The sequence below is a fragment of the Triticum urartu genome, chromosome 4A, assembly GCF_056163025.1.
Source record: "Triticum urartu cultivar PI428250 chromosome 4A, HENAU_Tu73, whole genome shotgun sequence".
In the NCBI taxonomy this organism is placed as follows: Eukaryota; Viridiplantae; Streptophyta; class Magnoliopsida; order Poales; family Poaceae; genus Triticum; species Triticum urartu.
In genome coordinates, this window is record NC_141876.1 from 239771072 (window position 1) to 239790486 (window position 19415).

The 19415-nt window shown below is 50.2% G+C and overlaps 2 protein-coding genes across 2 annotated transcripts; both read left to right on the forward strand.

The window, feature by feature from the left end:
- The first annotated feature begins 1330 nt into the window (after positions 1–1330).
- On the forward strand, positions 1331–6170 carry LOC125551669 (uncharacterized). The gene is made up of 2 exons (XM_048714944.2): positions 1331–2016; positions 5238–6170. The coding sequence occupies exons 1-2, from the start codon at positions 1387–1389 to the stop codon at positions 5910–5912; spliced, it is 1305 nt and encodes a 434-aa protein (XP_048570901.1). The 5' UTR covers positions 1331–1386; the 3' UTR covers positions 5913–6170.
- A 6462-nt stretch (positions 6171–12632) lies between these two features.
- LOC147975486 (uncharacterized) lies at positions 12633–18256 on the forward strand. The gene is made up of 2 exons (XM_087520445.1): positions 12633–13686; positions 17988–18256. Exons 1-2 carry the CDS (start codon positions 12633–12635, stop codon positions 18254–18256), a joined length of 1323 nt encoding a protein of 440 aa, XP_087376571.1.
- The last annotated feature ends 1159 nt before the right edge of the window (positions 18257–19415 follow it).

Sequence of the window (19415 nt, forward strand, 5' to 3'; positions counted from 1 at the left end):
GCTGACGGTTTCTTTCTGCATCAGCAGAAGTACGCCCACGAGCTCCTTGAGCGTGCCGGTATGCTTAACTGCAAGCCGGCGCCCACTCCCGTCGACACGAAGGCGAAGGTCTCTACTCTGGAGGGGTCTCTCGCGTCCGATGGAGCATTTTATCGCTCTATTGTCGGTGCTTTACAGTACTTGACGCTGACTCGCCCCGACCTGCAGTACGTTGTTCAGCAGGTGTGCTTCCATATGCACGCCCCGCGTGACTCTCACTGGACTCTGGTGAAGCGTATTCTCCGTTACATACGCGGCACCATGTCCTTGGGACTCACCCTGACGGCCTCCGCCTCCACCGACCTCGTGGCCTACTCGGATGCTGACTGGGCTGGCTGCCCCTACACGTGACGCTCTACGTCAGGCTACTGCGTCTACCTTGGGCCATCGTTGATCTCTTGGTCCTCGAAGCGGCAGCCCACGGTCTCTTCGCTCCAGTGCCGAGGCAGAGTATCGCGCCATGGCCAACGTCGTGGCCGAGTGCTCTTAGATACGTTAGCTGCTCCAAGAGTTGCTTTGTGATGTTCACGAGGCCACTCTTGTCTACTGCGATAACGTCAGCGCGGTTTACCTCTCCGCCAACCCGGTGCACCATCGACGGACGAAGCATATTGAGCTCGACATTCACTTCGTGCGCGAGCAGGTTGCCCTTGCCTGTGTTCGAGTTCTCCACATGCCGACGTCGCAACAGTTTGCTGATGTGATGACTAAGGGATTGCGTACTCCCGTCTTCGAGGAGTTTCGGTCCAGTCTCTGTGTCTCCGGCGACGCTTCGACTACGGGGGAGGGGGGGTGTTGAGTATGTGTTTTGTATTGCACGTGTATTGGAGTTGTGGCCCACCTTCTAGTCTTGTATAGTTGAGGTAGAGGCATTCCCTTGTAATATATATATACGTGCACCAGCACCCCATCAATACAATGATTATTGTATTGCAAATCATCTCTCTACAGGGGTGATGGATTGAGGGTTGGCCAGGGGAGAAACCAAGAGAGAGAGAGAGAGAGAATGTGTGAAACCGAGGGTGGGCGGTGAGGGAAGAGAGCGCAGGGGGTTATGAAACATCATAGCGGTCTTCCGATCTTCCTCGGACATGCAGGGAAACCAGCACGCGCGGCTTGCACTGACTTGGCTCTAGAAAAATGGCCGATTCAGCCATTTCTACTGAGTCTGATCCGGAACTGCTTTGAGGTTGATGCCGGACAAAATTTCCATGCAACCCAGCCAATCAAACGGGCTAAATTTGTATCTAGTGGGCCAGACCATTGATGCAGGAGCGTTGGATAAAATAAATTGTTTGGACCGTGCTGTGCGGATGTTTACACGCTTTTTGATGGACTGCCACGGAGATGGCCTTGCTCCTCTTCACTCTCCGCACTTCGCACCCATCCCACCTCCAGGTCAGATCTCGCCGCCCACCACGGCCGCGCACAATGGGCTCTGCACATTCGTCCCACTCCTCCATCTCTACCGCGGCCGACGAAGGCGACGATGATCCATCGACTGCCTCAGCCTCGGAGCCCTCGGCCCGGCCCCCTCCCGCCCAAGCGCCGGCTCCACCGGCCTCTGCGTCCAAGGTGCTGGAGCAGGAGCCCGAGGTGCTACCCTGCCGAGCCGCCGACTCGCCGCTCTCGCCGCAACCATCCGTAACGGGCACCCCACGCCTCCTCGGCCCCAACATCAAGGTCTGGGACCCCTGCCACGTGCTCCTTCCCCCACCGTCGCTGCACCAGCACCTCCCGCAGCAGGGGAGGACGGAGGCGCTGCTGGAGGTGGTAATAGTTAGCCACGGGGAATGTGCGTTCGCGATGCGACCCGACCTGGTTGGTGGGCGATGGCCGGCAGTGGCCCTCACGGCGCGCGGGGAGCGACAGGCGCGCGCTCTGTCAGTGTTCCTGCGCTCCCGTGGTTCGCAGCTGGCCGCTGCGTGGACGTCGCCCCTCGACCGTTCCCGCGCTACTGCTGAACTTGTCTGCCGGGTGAGCCGTTCTTGGCCTTTGTTGTATAATTCTACTCTTGCACTGTGCTTGCTTATTGTCCTGTCTTTGGCTTGCAATGGACCTGAAAGCAATTTTAAGCATTTAGATTTTAGAGTATTGTAGTCTGCTTGTAAATGCTTTGCTATGTATTCCACATTGTTGTAGTAAAACCCAATTTTTAAGATAGATTCATGCTGTGTGAGAAGTACGATCTTAAGTACCACTCCCTCCCTTCCTAAATATAAGTCTTTTTAGAGATTTCAATATGAACTACATATGAATGTATATAGACATAGTTTAGAGTGATATCGTATCAATAGGCTCCCATTTTAAGAGAGAAACCCGCTCCCGCACCTCCCGCTCCCGCGGTGCGCTCCGCGCGCGCGCCTCGGGAGATCGATCGGCCGCCGCCGCCGTTGCCTCCCCAGCGTCACCTCCCCCTCGCCGCCGCCGGAGTGCGCCCGCCGGGCGAAGCCCGCGCGGCGCGGGCGGCGGCGGGGCATTCCCTCCTTCCTCTGGCCCTCGTGGCGGCGGCGCGGGCCGTCAGATCGGGGACAAGGGGCGCCTCGTCCGGCTGGTCTCCCGGAGGCGGGGACGGCTGGATCCGGCGGCGACTGGGCTAGGAGGAGGTGGCGCGGTGTGGCGGTGCTGGTGGCAGGGTTTCGGTCGAGGTCGTCTTCGATCTAGATCGGGTTCTCCATCGGGGCGTCGCACGGCGGTGGGATCGGATCGGCGGCAACGTCACCGGTTCGGCGGAGGGCTCCGTTCCAGCCAACCGCGAGATCGGGACGCCGTGGCCTCCGGTGAAAATCGCGTCTGACTGCGGTCATGGCGGACGATGGTGGCGTCTCGGACGTCGTTCCCTTCTCGAGCATCGTCGTTGCAGGTCACGTCAACCTGATCGAAAGGCTCCGGGGGAAACCCTTGATCTGGATCTACCGGATCGGACGATGGCGACGTTTCGATGTCGTTCTCCCTCCTGGGGGCATCGTTTTGGAGCAAGTGTTGGCTGGAGGGGACAAGAGGAGGAGCGGCGTGGCATCTGGCACGTCGACAACGGCGGGTCTCAGCGGCATGGAGCAGCGGGGGTCTCGCCGGTGGGCGTGTGATGATGGACGAGTGCAGGATAGTGGCGTCGATGGCAGTGAGGCCTGGCACGGTTCATGCAACAGTTCAGCTCTGAAGATGGATTGATGGTACATGGCTGCGGCGGCCTCATACCCGGCAGGGGGCCTGGTTGACGAGCACGCCGGACTGGTGGGTGCCCATACCCGGAAGGAGTCCTGGTTGGGATCTCAGGTCTCAGATGTTAGGTTTGGCTGCGAGGTCTGTTTGGTATTAGGCCCAGACCATCAGCGCCCCTTCATCAGTTAGATAGGAGTAGCGACAGAGGTTGCGAAGATGGTGGCTTTGGTCTTACTGTTGTACGACTTTGTAAGGTCTTGTGTTAATAATCAATAAAGTGGCCGTATGCATCGTCCAGATGCAGAGGCCGGGGGTATTCCTCCTTTTCAAAAAAAAAGACATAGTTTAGAGTGTAGATTCACTCATTTTGCTCTGTATGTAGTCCAAATTGAAATCTCTCCAAATATTTATATTTAGGAACGGTGGGAGTATGAGATTGGTGTCTTCTTTTTATGTTGGAGCAGTTCACTGTTCAGCCTAAAGAACACTCCTCTGGCATTTCAATGAAGGCAACACATCATGAATGTATAATGGAATTTATTGGCTTTAATAAGTGTGCATTATTGCATGCTCATAGAACATCTGTTCTAGGGGCGAAGCCAGGATAAAAGGTTGTCGGGGTCAACACGAACAAGTAGCACTAATGTATCCCCTAAAAAACAAAGTACCAATAATATGACTAAAACATACGTAGCTCGTATTAAGTAACATGTCAATAATGTTTTTTAGTAACCTCACATAAATAAGAAATCGTAGCTGCCAATGTATCGTAACAAAATAAGCTCCGATTACAGAAGTAGTTACCTCTATTTTTCTTGACCTCTATGATTTGTATCTTCAGAAAATAGTCTATTATTTCCTTACGGTCTTCATGGGATGTGACTTGAGGGGCCAGTCTAGATTGTGTAATCCTCGTGATTAGATAACACCCCCCCCCCCCCCCTCTCCCCACCTTCAAAAAATTATAAGAAAAAAGATCAACACGTCAAACAAACCCTAAGATAATACGAGAATATGAATTTTAGATAACAGAATAACAATTAGATGCAGAAAAATGGCTTTAGTGCCACTTACGGATGAAATCTCCAGATTGAATCTTGAAATTTTATAAGAGGTGTGGATACTGGAGACTGGGAGCGACCAGGCGGCGGCAGTTCAGCGAACAGAGGGAGCCAGGGCAACACGAGGACGAGGGCGTGAAGCCGTGAACATGGGATGATCCTTTCCCTGGGATCGAACAATTTGGTTTTTGCGGCGCTGGGGATGAGGGGATCATTCCTTTTCCTGTGATCGATCCACGGTGGCCAGTCGGCCTGCCGCCTGCGTTGCTTTTGGGCCGCCTGCTGCCATGAGGCTACTAGGGCATTTTTAGACTGGGGTCATTTTCTTTTCACTGTGTGTTTTTTCTTCATGGGCTCTATGTATGTAACAGAGTTTGGGCCGAGGTCATCAGGGTCAATTGACCCCGGCCCAACATTGTAGCTCCGCCCCTGATCTGTTCCATTTGAATGTGTTGTCCTTTTTGGCCGCAACATGGATTAGTTGTAAAGGTGAACAAATAAGAGCCATCATATTCTGATGCTCGTACTCCTAGATGCAAAAAAGTTTGTTGTTTCCTGAAATTTATCCAGAACATGATGGAAATGTGTTCCCGTTTAGTCTTCAAAGTATTGAACTCACTATTAGCTTTCCATTGGCCTGTTAAATGCTACTCCCTCCGTTCCGAAATATTTGTCTTTCTAGACATTTCAAATGGACTACAACATATGGATGTATGTAGACATATTTTAGAGTGTAGATTCACTCATTTTGCTTCGTATGTAGTCACTTGTTGATATCTCTAGAAAGACAAATATTTGGGAACGGAGGGAGTAGTTTAAAATACATTTTGAGAGGGATCGGCATTATATATGATATGATTATCCATACTGTGTTTGTGCATGTTAGCATATCTCATGACCTTCAACTTCTAAAGTATCTTCTCCAATCAGGCTTTTGCCCCAGCAGTTTTGACGTATGAAACTGTTTGTATGCAGGAACTTGATTTTCCAGAGGAGCAGATCCAAGTATCTGATGCTTTGACTGAGATGAGTCATGGTCAGTGGGAGGGTTGCCCAAAATCAGAAATTTATACCCCAGAAATGGTTAATCTGATGGACAGCACCCAGCCTGATTTCTCAGCACCTTCAGGAGAGTCACTCAGGCAGGTGCAGTTCAGGATGATGGAGTTCCTGAACCGAACAATCATAAGGTTACCAGAAAAGGTGGCAATGGGGGATACACTATCACAACAAAATGACGCAAAGGGTTTATCTCGGCAGAGCTCCACCAATTCTGTCCAAGATGGCCCATCTTGGGATTTGCTTTACAGGCTCAATCGGCATAGCCTCCAAAGGAAGAAATCTGGTAAAAGCCGTCTCCAGTTTGTCACTTCGGTTGACAATGATACCGAGGATGAGTTCTCCCTGAAAGACATAAACCAAAGGCATCACCTTCACGAAACAAGTCTGGGGAGCTCTACAACCTCCATTGCAATTTTCAGCCATGCAATCCCTATTCGATGTCTCCTTGCGGGCTTGCTGGACTGCAACCCTGTGATGTCTCAGAGGATATGTATAGACGATTCATCTGTCACTGTTCTTGAACATTCGCTTAGAACCGGGTGGCGAATAAAGAGGCTAAATGATACTGGGCATCTCAGGCTTCTCTAGCTGCAAGCTGTTGCGCTGCAGCTGGAATCTAACTGATGTGTGTTTATGTGTCGTAAAGAAACCATCAGATCATATTATGCAAATCAGAAGCTATGGTTGTCGGTTCATGTTCACCTATGCCTCAATGGGGAATGCAAGTCCTCCGATTGTTGTTGTTTTGCATTTATTACCATGCCTAAATTCCGGGAAGAACTGCCCTGTGATTGTGTTACCCTGTGATTGTTAATCAATATTTTATCAAGTGTAATTTCCAACTCATCCTTGGTGTATCATTCTTTCTTTCCACTAGCCATTTTGTATGTTTTGGAACGTGTAAATAGTCTTCTACCCCCTTTTATATTACTTGTGTTTACTTTATCAGCTTTAGAGCATATCTATCAGCTTTAGAACATCTTCAATAGATGATGTATATTTTGGCGGTTCAAACAGGTGATGGTCTAAATTTGGACACCAAAAAGTGTTTTCTTACATCTCCGAAAAAGGCTCAACTCCAACAGATGGTCCAAAATGGAGATGTAGATAAAAGAGCATCTCCAACGAAGATATAAACCAGCCGACGGCCGCGCGGCTGCTGTTCAGTCAGTGGAGGTGGAGGAACGGCTTGTTGGCGGTCCAAACAGAAGGTTCGAACTCTGGGCGTGTGCGAAGAACTCAACCTATCCAGCCTACCAGCCCGCCGCCCCACGGCCTAGCTCGATTCACACGAACGAGGAAGAAGATGGACGCGACAGTCTACCTAGGTTTGGGCCACATTGCGGTGTAAGACCCTACTCCTGCTTTGTGGTGGATTGGCCTCACGAGGGGTTGAGGATGAACTAGTACATAGGATGAACAACCACACGAGGTGGGGGTGAGGGAATGAGTCGACCCCCTCTATGGTGGTGGCTAACCTATACTTATAGTAGCCTCGGTCCTCTCCCCCCAAAACATAGGCGGGAAGGGATTCCACAGCGGCCAATTCAAAAGGGGACAAGTAGTACATCTTATCCTGACGAATGGTGGTCTTCGCATACAAAGCTTCTGGTCGGGACGCAGGGGTGGGCTCGGTGATGACATCCATCCTACCGTGCTGGTGGTCTTGGTCTTGTTGCACTGGAATGGAAACCTTTGCCAGATTCCTCGAGAACCCACGCCTGTCCTTGCCTTCTTAGCACCAAATAGGAAACTGCCCCTTCTGCGCCCGCTGGCGCCCGCCTGCCTTGGTTGTCACGGCTTGCGTCATGGTAGCCTCATGAGGCCGGGTACCTGCATAGAAATCTTCGCTCCTCAGGAGGACGCCTGGGAAGGCCGCTCCCTCGGGAGGTCTTGGTGTCGTCCGCCTCGCGAGACCAAGGGGTCCTCGCGAGGGGCTTGTCTTGGTGGCCTTGCAGATGGGCCGTACCAGGCCGTCGATGAATCCATGCTATGGGGCCGCAGGCAGGCAAGTCTGGGTACCCTGGTTCCCAGAACGCTGACAGTAGCCCCCCGGCCCAAGGCGCGCTCGGACTTGGCTTCGAGGCAAAGCCAAAGGGCAAGGGCAAGGGCGAAGCGCCGCAGGCCCCAATCGCCTACGGGCCATGCTGACGCGTGGTGCTTGATGGGACGTGGGCGTCTCCGCTTCCCCACGTCACCTCGGCAACTGCCCGACCTGACAACTGCCTGGTGCACGCAGAGGGGCCATCATGACATGGAACGTGAGAGGCCGCCGGTTAGCCTTCCCCTCCTATAAATGGGGGAAGGGGGCAGAGCCCCTAGCCCATCTTCGTCTTCTTGCTGCTCGCTCCTTCTTCTTCTTTGCTGCGCCACCATCTCGCTAGAGTATCCATGGCGCTAGTGAGGAGGTTCTCGGCCGCCGAGAAGGGAAAGGCACCCAAGGAGGGACCAGGCTCACCATCGCCGAAGAGGGGCCGTGGCCGTCCCCACAAGTATGCTGCGACGCCGATGGTGGCTCCCAAAGGTCGTGGGCGCACCCCCTCGAAGGTTGGCACCGCCTCCAGTAGTCGTGGGGAGGCTCCCTCCCGCGCCGGAGGCTGCCGCGGCCGAGGTGGCCGCAGCCAAGGAGGGAGGCATGTGGCAGCCATTCGGCCACCACGCCCGTGATCCCATTCAGCCGACACGTCCTCGGAGTTCATGGTGTGGACGGAGGCATCTGGTTCTAGCTCTCGCGCCTCTTCGCGGGCGCGCTGCCGGCCGGGGGACCTGGTGGCCTCTGGCTGCAGGCCGATGGTTGCTACAGCAAGGCCTTGTGGGTGGAGGTCGATGTCACCCCCGCCGGCAACGTGTTCCTGAACCATGGGTGGCCGCCGTTCGCCCGCCCACTTGGCCTGCAGGGGAGGTGTACTCTCCACTACAAGCATGAAGGCACCGCGACCCTCTACGTCAGGGTCTTCGGGGAGGACGGTGGGCATCAGGGGTGTTGCCCTGAGGGCAATGACGACGTCCATTGCTCTGACGACGACAGCCGGGGGGCCGTCGGCATCCTTGAGGGTGAGCTTTCCCTTGGTGACGGTCGCGGCGGTTCCAGCAGCGGCGGCTCCTTCTCTGGGGAGAGCACGAGCGACGGCGACTACGACGAGCTGTCGCACTGCCGAGCTTGGACCGGGGAGGGCAACGAGCCGCCTCGCCATCGCGCCCAAGTGAAGTAGGAAGAGGACTCCGACTGAGCGCGGGCGCCTTTGGAGCCGGGTCTGAGGAGCCCCGGTGATCGCGAGGCCGCTTTTGCTTCTTTTTTCTCTTTCCCTACACCAAGAAGTAGAAAGCCCTGCCGGGGCATGTAATGAACCATGGCGCTTGCGCTATTATATTAATGTTTTTATATTGCATCCTGGCATTCATGTTGCTACTAATTGACGGGTTCTTGCTGATTGTGATTAGGATAACTTAGCTTAGTGTGCTTGCGGTAGACTCCCATGCCGCGAGTGTACTTTACTAGTGCTGACGGGTTCTTGCTGATTGTGATTGTGATTGGGCTTGGCCTTTGTATCCCCATCTCGTCCCTACTTACCCCTTCATCCCTTGGACCTATATATACTCCTTCATCTCCTCCATTTAGACTTAGCTAAGAAGAGACACAAATCATAGAGCTTAGCTCATTTACCTCCCCTTGTGGGATTCCTCTTGAGAGAGAAGGCTCCATTGGAGTACAAGACCTCCATTGGAGAAGATCCCTAGGGATGCAAGCCCCCCCCCCTTTGGGGAAGGATCTACCTATATCATCAAGCCCTCATCTCCTTCATAGGATTTGGGATGAACTCTACCAAGTATCTTGTTTCCCTTTGATTGTTCATGTACCTTGTGGATCTTGTGTGTTTGTTGGTCTAGTGGATGTGTGATTGGACTTGTTCTTGAGTGTTCCTCTTGTTTTCCCTCCTTGTGTTCATCTTTTTCTTGGGGATTTCCCCTCCAATTCGTGAAAGATCTCTCCATAGGGTTTCACCCTACAATATCTTGGTATCAGAGCCATGGTTGATCATGAAATTGGAGCCCCCTCTTAGTTTTCTAGCCTAATTTTGCTTGTTCTTACCCAATTTTGAAAATTCCCCACAAAAAGAGCCATAACAATTTTTTTGTGATTTGAAGTTTCTTGTGAGTTTTTATTGATTTTGATCCGTGGATCTAGTGTCTAGCAAGTAGATCTAACTCCTATTGCGTCCCCATACCCCAATTTTTCTTTCCCCCATCGAATTTGACAAGAAAATCGCGAATTTTCCGCCTACCCCATGCCCACGGGCTCCCCACCCCATGCCCATGGGCCCCCGCGCAGTCTCTGGTGACCCCGTGTCCTCGGTACGTGTACCGTGCACACGGGACCTCGTGTCCACGGGCCCTGGACCCCGTGCGCACGGCCCACCTACAGCAGCTGCGAGCATTTCATGTTTTTCCCATAACTTCCACTCCCGAACTCCGATTTGGGTGTTCTTTGGCTCGTTGAAAAGCTAGCGACGTGCCCGAGCTGCTCATCTTGGTTTTACCACCATTTGCCTCCATCAAAATTGAAGGAAATATGCCCTAGAGTCAATAAGAAAGTTATTATTTATTTTCTTATATCATGATAAATGTTTATTATTCATGCTAGAATTGTATTAACCGGAAACATAATACATGTGTGAATACATAGAAAAATAGAGTGTCACTAGTATGCCTCTATTTGACTAGCTCGTTGATCAAAGATGGTCATGTTTCCTAACCATAGACTTGATCGTTTGGTTTGTTGCTATTGCTTTCTTCATGACTTATACATGTTCCTATGACTATGAGATTATGCAACTCCCGTTTACCGTAGGAACACTTTGTGTGCCACCAAACGTCACAACGTAACTGGGTGATTATAAAGGTGCTCTACAGGTGTCTCCAAAGGTACTTGTTGGGTTGGCGTATTTTGATATTAGGATTTGTCACTCCGATTGTCGGAGAGGTATCTCTGGGCCCACTCGATAATGCACATCACTATAAGCCTTGCAAGCATTGCAACTAATGAGTTAGTTGCGGGATGATGTATTACGTAACGAGTAAAGATACTTGCCAGTAACGAGATTGAACTAGGTATTGAGATACCGACGATCGAATCTCGGGCAAGTAACATACCGATGACAAAGGGAACAACGTATGTTGTTATGCGGTCTGACCGATAAAGATCTTCGTAGAGTATGTAGGAGCCAATATGGGCATCCAGGTCCCGCTATTGGTTATTGACAAGAGAGGTGTCTCAGTCATGTCTACATAGTTCTCGAACCCGTAGGGTCCGCACGCTTAACGTTCGTTGACGATATAGTACTATGAGTTATGTATGTTGGTGACCGAATGTTGTTCGGAGTTTTGGATGAGATCACAGATATGACGAGGAACTCTGGAATGGTCCAGAAGTAAAGATTGATATGTGGATAGTAGTGTTTGATCTCCGGAAGGGTTCCAGAATTCACCGGAAGGGGTTCCGGATGTTTCCCGAAATGTTTGGGCACAAGAACACTTTATCTGGGCCAAAGGGGAAAGCCCACGAGGCTTTTGGAAAGTGCAAAAGGAAGTTTCGCGGAGACCAGAGGCTAGACGCCAGGAACCCTGGCGTCTAGCCCTGGAGTCCGAGAAGGACTCTTGCCTTTCGGGTGAAACCGACTTTGAGGAGGCTTTTACTCCAAGTTTCGACCCCAGGGCTCAACATATAAATAGAGGGGTAGGGCTAGCACCAAAGAGAGATGAAGAAACACCAAGCCGTGTGCCGGCAACCCCGTCCCCTCTAGTTTATCCTCCGTCATAGTTTTCATAGTGCTTAGGCGAAGCCCTGCGGAGATTGTTCTTCACCAACACCGTCACCACGCCGTCGTGCTACCGGAACTCATCTACTACTTCGCCCCTCTTGCTGGATCGAGAAGGCGAGGACGTCACCGAGCCGAACGTGTGCAGAACTCGGAGGTGCCGTGCTTTCGGTACTTGGATCGGTCGGGCGTGAAGACGTACGACTACATCTACCGCGTTGATATAACGCTTCCGCGAACGGTCTACAAGGGTACGTAGACAACACTCTCCCCTCTCTTTGCTATGCATCACCATGATCTTGCGTGTGCGTAGGAATTTTTTTTGAAATTACTACGTTTCCCAACAAAAATTTCTCCATTTTTGCATCTTTTGCATAGGCTCCGCCATAACTTCCGCACCACCACATACAAATTCCACCAACTAACCCATTTTGGTTCCTTTGGTATTTGTGGTTGTTTGAGTTGTGATTTGAGTCTCCCAAGGTGTTTCGGCTACTTGGGGATGGTTACATCTTCATCCACCACCGGTGACTTGTATCGTTCCATCGACTACATCCACCACGAGATTCCACATCGACGACGACCATCCATCCTTTGAGACCATCTTCAACCGGAAGCAAGGCCGGTTACCCCCGACTTCATGAAAGGTTAAGTGTGACGAAGGTATGCATTCCGTCATAAACTTTTCCTTCCTTGACATTACATCTTGATAGCCCCACCATCTTTGCGCATACCTTCATACCTATTTGAGACTAGCTATCCGAGTATTGCCGGGCTTCGCGAAAACTTGTGCACCATAGTGATACAATATCATATTGTTGCATCATTGGTTATATCATATAGTGCCATTGTTTACTCCCGTGCATCTCTTGTGATACTTGTCCCATATTTGTGGTTGAGGCTCAATAAGAAAAGTGGGAAGGAAGAGAAAAAAACTTTTACGCAAGAAAGAGAATGATCATAAGCTTATAAGCAAAGAGTTGAGCATGATAAGAGATACTTGTGCATGAGGATACATGGAATAGGAAACATTTTGCTTGCATACATATAGGTTGGTGCCAAGTGGTGAATCGTGCCCAAGTGTGCAATCAAGCTAGTGCTCTCCTAGTGTTTGTGCAACACGAGCTTAGTCTTCGTTAGGCAATTTTGTCTTGCTCATCCCTATAGTTGCACAAGCCCCATTATCCCACCGTGTGTGTTTCTTAATTGCCCTCCTCTATATTTGTGATCACTTGCTTTGCATTTTGAGTCCTTTGGATTTATTTCAACATTTACAATATCTTGGACTTCAATTTGCATGAAATTTGTGCCACTTGTCCTAACCAAGCCACTCGATAAGCTTTTACTTGTAGGTGTGAGTGAACAAGTCTGGTACCAATTCCACTATTCTTTCATCTCACATTGAGTGATACGAGATACATCCTCAACTTTGGGAAAAGGTAGCTTGGTATTGTTTATCTCATTTCCTACTCACCTTTTCTTGAGTCTTGTGATGGATAGGCAAAGCATATCATCTCCGGTCTACAACCACGACAAGGAGTTCGATGCTATGAAGAACGTCATCGACGCCAAGATGGACAAGCAAATGGAGGAGCTCAAGGCCCTCATCAAGAATCGCAAGCGGTCTTCCTCATCTTCGAGAAGACACTCAAGTGCAAAGACTCCCAAGCTACCATCTACGGCAAGTACACACAAGCATCGACATCGACAAGACCATGAAGAGCGACCTACTAGACGAGAGTTGGCTTCTTTGCCACCCCCGTGCACACGGGCCCTCGACCCCCGTGCACACGGGACCCCGTGCACACGGCCTCCAGCACCCCCGTGCGCACGGGCCATACAGTACAGCAACTTCGACTACAAGGCTGCGGCTCCTTCAACACCTTTGGCATCTTCGCCAAGTAACTTCAAGGCATCTTCGCCTTCGGACGTACGTCATCTTCGCCTACTCCACGAGCTCAAGTCCACTACTCCCTCGAGCTACTATGACCTCGACACCAAAAACGAGATTCCTTTCTATGGGACTCTAGAACCCGAGGAGTATCTCGAGTGGGAGCGTTTGATGGACGACTACCTCAAGCTACATCAAGTCCCTCCCGAAGATCAAGTGAAGTGCGCCTCAAGAAATTTCCATGACTACGCGTCCACATGGTGGCTTCACACACCTTTGGAGAGCTACGACATGAGTTGGCCCAAGACGAAGAAAGCTATGCAGCGAGAGTTCGTGCCTCCAACCTACACGGAACAACTTCTACGCCAATTGGAGAACACCATCCAAGGATCCAAGTCCATCGACGAGTACTTCAAGGAGATGAAGCATGCCTTGCGACGTGCCGGCGTGGACGGCCCCATGTCAATGAAGTTCCACTTCATGATGGGATTGAACAACGACATCTCCAAGACTATCTTCCTCGAGAACTACAAGTCCCTCGACAACAACTACATTGGTGCTCTCAAGGCGAAACAAGAACTCATGAAGGCCAAGGCTTCTCCACCCCAAGCACACTTCGCGGCGACCAAGCTCTATGACCACGAGCATGAGGATAGTAGCACCAAGATGTCCAAGCCCGATGAGCTCCAAGACGATCCTCCCAAGTTCGACTTCACCACCATCCCTCTTTGTGGCATTGATGATGCCGAGTCCTCCATGACTCTTTTTCAAGATGGTGCGGCAACGAGTACGACTAAGGAGACCTTCGAGGACCAAGCTTTGGAGGCAAGCGACATGGTGACGAGCAAGGATGATGCTTCCATCTTAGGTGGCGAGAGTGATGATGTGCCATCTTCGGCCTTCATCCACGGTGACGACTACGAGACGGTTGAGCATGGGATTCTCCCTTCGACCACGGTGACGTACGATGACTTGAGTGACTTTAGCCACCATATTGAGATTGAGAGTGACTTCACCACTAGCCCCATATCTCATGAGTTGCCCCAATTCCCATGTGAGGAGAGCCACCACCACCACTTGAGTAATTTGAGTGACTCCACCATATGTGAGTTTGAGTGCACCTACCTTGAGGGAGTGAGTGAACCACCACATAGAGAGAGTGAGATAGTTGATGAGGCATATGAGGCCATTTCGATTTCTAACAACTTAACCTCTACCTCTATTGTGTCTTCTCATTTGTTGCTAGGTACCATATGTGATGACGCGCCGATCCTCGACGACTTCGTCCTTCCTTTGGACAAGACGATGGCCATGGTGGAATATGATGCACCCCCACATGGTTCCATCAAGATGAAGATGACCACCATTTGGTATTTACCACCTCACCTACACCACTTGAGTGGAATGAACAAGGTAACAAAGGTGAAGGTGATGCTCTTGTCCCACTAGTGGACATTCTTGACATTGATTGCTGGCATGATGTTGATCCACCTATTCCCATGCTTCATGCTAGTGCGACTTCCTCATGTCATGACTTACCACTTTATGATGACTATGATGATGAGCATGTTGAATTGCCTAGTTGTGATGCCATGTTACATATCATTTCTTGTGACAATTCTCTAGGTCACATCATGTTTGACAATCCGCTTGACTTGTCATATGCTATGCATGAGATCAACAATATGTCATATTTGCAATCTCATCGTAGTGACTATGCATATGCCCTTAAAATTAATCCAATTTGCACATATGGCATAGATGACAAGCCCATGGTTATTGGCATTTGTTTTTCTTGTGATGATATTGATATGCTCCCTTTGCATCATTTATCTCATATGCCATGCCATGACCACCTAGCTTCGGATATGCATTGTTTTTATGTTGTTCATATTCTCCATATGATGTTTCCGATATTGCTCGTGAGGAGACCCCCATAGTTTCCTCATACATTTTAGGAGATTTTGATTCATCCTATCCATTGCATGATCCCACTACTTGTGTGCACCATATGCTCCCCATGAATAAACATGCTATTGATGTGCCATATACGTGTATGTTAAATTTGCATCCCCATCGTGTCATACACAATAACTATTCTTTCATGATGGATGACATGTTCTTATACCATGCATCAAATTTCTTTGAGCGATGCTTATCTTGTGCTAACTCACACATGCACATACACATCATGATGGATGATGTGTACATTTACCATTCACACACATTCTTTCGTTTGTGTCTCTTTTGTGTAGGTACCCATGAATACTTGTCAACCTCACAATCCCATCAGTTGACAAAACGAGCTCTAGGGAGCAATGATGACTTGGGATCCCGTGGACTGTCCTTACAACCGCTCCCTTCGCGCAAAGACTTCGCGCATCTCTTCTACACGACCATCACATGGTTATGGGTTTGTAACACCCACGATGCGGCTATATCTCCCACGTGTTGGAGCACGACTTAGAGGCATAACCGCATTGTAGGCATGTCGCAAGAGGGGTAATTTTTACACATCCCGTGTACTGAATAAGAAAGAGGTACAGAGTTGGCTTACAATCGCCACTTCACACAATACATAAATATAGCATTACATCATCCAGAATACAATCAAGGTCCGACTACGGAACCAAAATAAAGACAACTCCAAATGCATAAGATCCCCGATCGCCCCAACTGGGCTCCACTACTGATCGTCTGGAAAGGAAACATAGTAACATCCCGAGTCCTCGTCGAACTCCCACTTGAGTTCAGTCGCATCCCCTGGAATGGCATCATCGGCACCTGCATCTGGTTTTGGAAGTAATATGTGAGTCACAGGGACTCAGCAATCTCACACCCTCGCGATCAAGACTATTTAAGCTTATGGGTAGGGAAAGGTAGTTAGGTGGAGCTGCAGCAAGCACTAGCATATATGATGGCTAACATACACAAATGAGAGCGAGAAGAGGAGCAAAGGATGGTCGATAAATGATCAAGAAGTGATCCTAGAACTACTTACGTTCAAGCATAACACGAGACCGTGTTCTCTTCCCAGACTCCACCGAAAAGAGACCATCACGGCTACACACGTGGTTGATGCATTTTAATTAAGTTAAGTGTCAAGTTCTCTAAAACTGGGCATTAACAAATTCCCATCTGCCCATAACCGCGGGCACGGCTTTGGAAAGTTCAAATCACTGCAGGGGTGTCCCAACTTAGCCCATCACAAGCTCTCATGGTCAACGAAGGATATTCCTTCTCCTAGGAAGACCCGATCAGAGTCGGAATCCCGGTTACAAGACATCTCGACAATGGTAAAACAAGACCAGCAAAGCCGCCCGATGTGCCGACAAACCCTGATAGGAGTCGCACGTATCTCGTTCTCAGGGCACATCGGATGAGCGTTGCGTACAACTAAAACCAAACCTCGAGTTTCCCCGAGGGGGCGCTGCAAAGGACTCTAGTTTGGACCAACACTCAGAGGAGCACATGCCCGGGGGTTTAAAATAAAGATGACCCTTGAGTCCGCGGAACCCAAGGGAAAAAGGCTTAGGTGGAAAATGGTAAAACCAAGGTTGGGCCTTGCCGGAGGAGTTTTATTCAAGGCGAACTGTCAAGGGGTTCCCATTATAACCCAACCGCGTAAGGAACGGAAAATCAAGGAACATAACACCGGTATGATGGAAACTAGGGCGGCAAGAGTGGAACAAAACACCAGGCATAAGGCCGAGCCTTCCACCCTTTACCAAGTATATAGGTGCATTAAAGTAAACAAGATACAATAATTATATCCCAACAATAAACATGTTCCAACAAGGAACAAACTCCAATCTTCACCTGCAACTAGCAACGTATAAGAGGGGCTGAGCAAAGCAGTAACATAGACAAACAACGGTTTGCTAGGACAAGGTGGGTTAGAGGTTTGACATGGCAATATGGGAGGCATGAAATAGCAGGTGGTAGGTATTGCGGCATAGGCATAGCAATAGAGCGAGCAACTAGCAAGCAAAGATATAAGTGATTTCGAGGGTATGGTCATCTTGCCTGCAAAGTTCTCCGAGTTGACGTAAGCTTGATCCTCGTAAGCGTACTCAGCGGGTTCCTTGATCACGTTCTCGTCTCTCGGCTCTACCCAAAGCAAGAACACAAGCAAGGGAAACACAATCAACCATGGTGCAATGCGCAAGCAACATGATGCAAAACATGGCATGATATGCGGGATGTGATATGCAATGCATATGCGTGCTCCAGAAGGAAAATATTCAACAAGACCTCAACTTGGCAAAACAAGAGTGCCGCTGGAAAGATGAGTTGATTTTGGTCGAAATCGATATAAAGATCACCGGAATCGGATGCACGGTTTGCAAATGGCAAGCAAAACAATAATGGCACAAATCTGCGATTAACAGCACGATGCCATCTAAAATGCAACAAGAAACTAAGCTACTGCACTCTAACATAGCAACAAAGCACATGGAGGTGATCCACTCAAGATGCTTGACAAAAGATGAACACTGAGCTACGGCTAAATCACACAATAGCAGGTTCAAACAAGCATGACAAAAGTGGAGAAGATATCAGCTTCACAGACTTAGTGATAATACCAACATGTCAGGAATTAACATCGGAAAGCAATGTTTAGAGCAAGATATCAACATGCTACAGGAACATAACATAGCAAAGCAAGGCGTGGCATGAATCTACTTAAAGCATATAACAAAAGTCCCTTACTGACCATAAGCCAAAAGGGCACAGAAAACATGATGGCACCCATGTAAACATAGCAAGTTTCGTTAACAGATTCAGACAAGCATGGCACAATGGAACAAAATGAAGAGCACATCATGATGAGCAATTTGATATATCATGCATGCAAAATGGAGCTACCGCGATGAAGTTATGGCATGTTGAACATGGCTCCAGAATGTAGCAGAAAATGACTTAGGAAAAAAATGAGGTCAACCCTTCTTTTAGATCTGGATCTGGCGCTGCATGCAAACCGAGGTTCGTCAGGGAGGGAGGTCGCGGTGGTCGCCGGAGCTTGTGGATCCGAGTCGCCGGGGCTTGGGGCCGGAGTAGAGGACGGCGGGTTGGGGGCCGGGGAGGCCGGATCCGGGCGGCGCGACTCCCGCGTGGTGGTCGGCGACGCGGGAGGCGGCGGTGGCCGGAGCGAAGAACGGCGACGGAGGCTCTGGGAGACGGCGGCCGTCGCGGGAGCGGGCGGCGGCGGAGCTCGCGCGTGAGCCAGGGATGCTCGGGTGGCGGGGACGGGCCGGGAGGGCCCCGCCTGGGCCCCGGCGGGCCGGCGCGGGCGGCGGCACGGGAAAAGTGGGCGCGGCTGCCCCGACGAATGGGAAAGCGACACGTAGCGGTGGAGGGGGAGCGAACACGTCCGGCGATGGGGGGAGAAACGTCCGGCAGCGGCAGGGAAGAAAATTAGGGTTTCGTCCGCGAGAATGGAGGAGGGGGCACCTATTTATATATTCTGAGAGTTAGGAGAGTCCAAAAGAGGTGCGGTTTTTGGCCACGTGATCATGATCGGACGGCCGAGAGGATGGAGGGGGTTTAGCTGGGTTTTGGGCCACTTTGGAGGGGTGTTGGGCTGCAACACACACGAGGCCTTTACGGTTCCTCGGTTAACCATTGGAGTATCAAACGGACTCCAAATGGCACGAAACTTGACAGGCGGTCTACCGGTAGGGTACCAAGGCCGCTTGGCAAATCTCGGTCCAATCCGAGAACGTTTAACACCCGCACACGAAAAGAGGCAAAAAGGGACGCTGGAGGACATATGAGTGTCGGATCGCAAAACGGACAACGGGGAAAATGCTCGGATGCATGAGACGAACACATGCAAATGCGATGCACATGATGACATGATATGAGATGCATGACATGGACAAAATGCAAAACGAAGACAAAACCCAACCATGAGGGAATATTATAACTTAGAGCCGAAAATGGCAAGAGTTGGAATACAAATATGGTAAATTACATCCGGGGTGTTACAACACTCCACCACTACGAAAGGATCTCGTCCCGAGATCTAGGACTGGAAAAACTCCGGATATTCGGATCGGAGGTGGTCCTCGTGTTCCCAGGTGGCTTCCTGGTCGGAATGATGTGACCACTTCACTTTCAGGAATTTGATGGACTTGTTGCGAGTCTTGCGCTCAGTTTCTTCAAGAATAGCAACGAGATGATCATGATAAGATAGGTCTTCTTGGAGACCAATCTCTTCGAAGTTGATGGTGCGGTCAGGCGTCTTGAAACACTTGCGAAGCTGAGACACGTGAAATACGTCGTGCATGTTTCCAAAGTTGGACGGAAGCTCAAGTTGATAGGCGAGGTCGCCTCTTTTGCCAATGATCTTGAAAGGAGCCACGTATCTAGGGGCAAGCT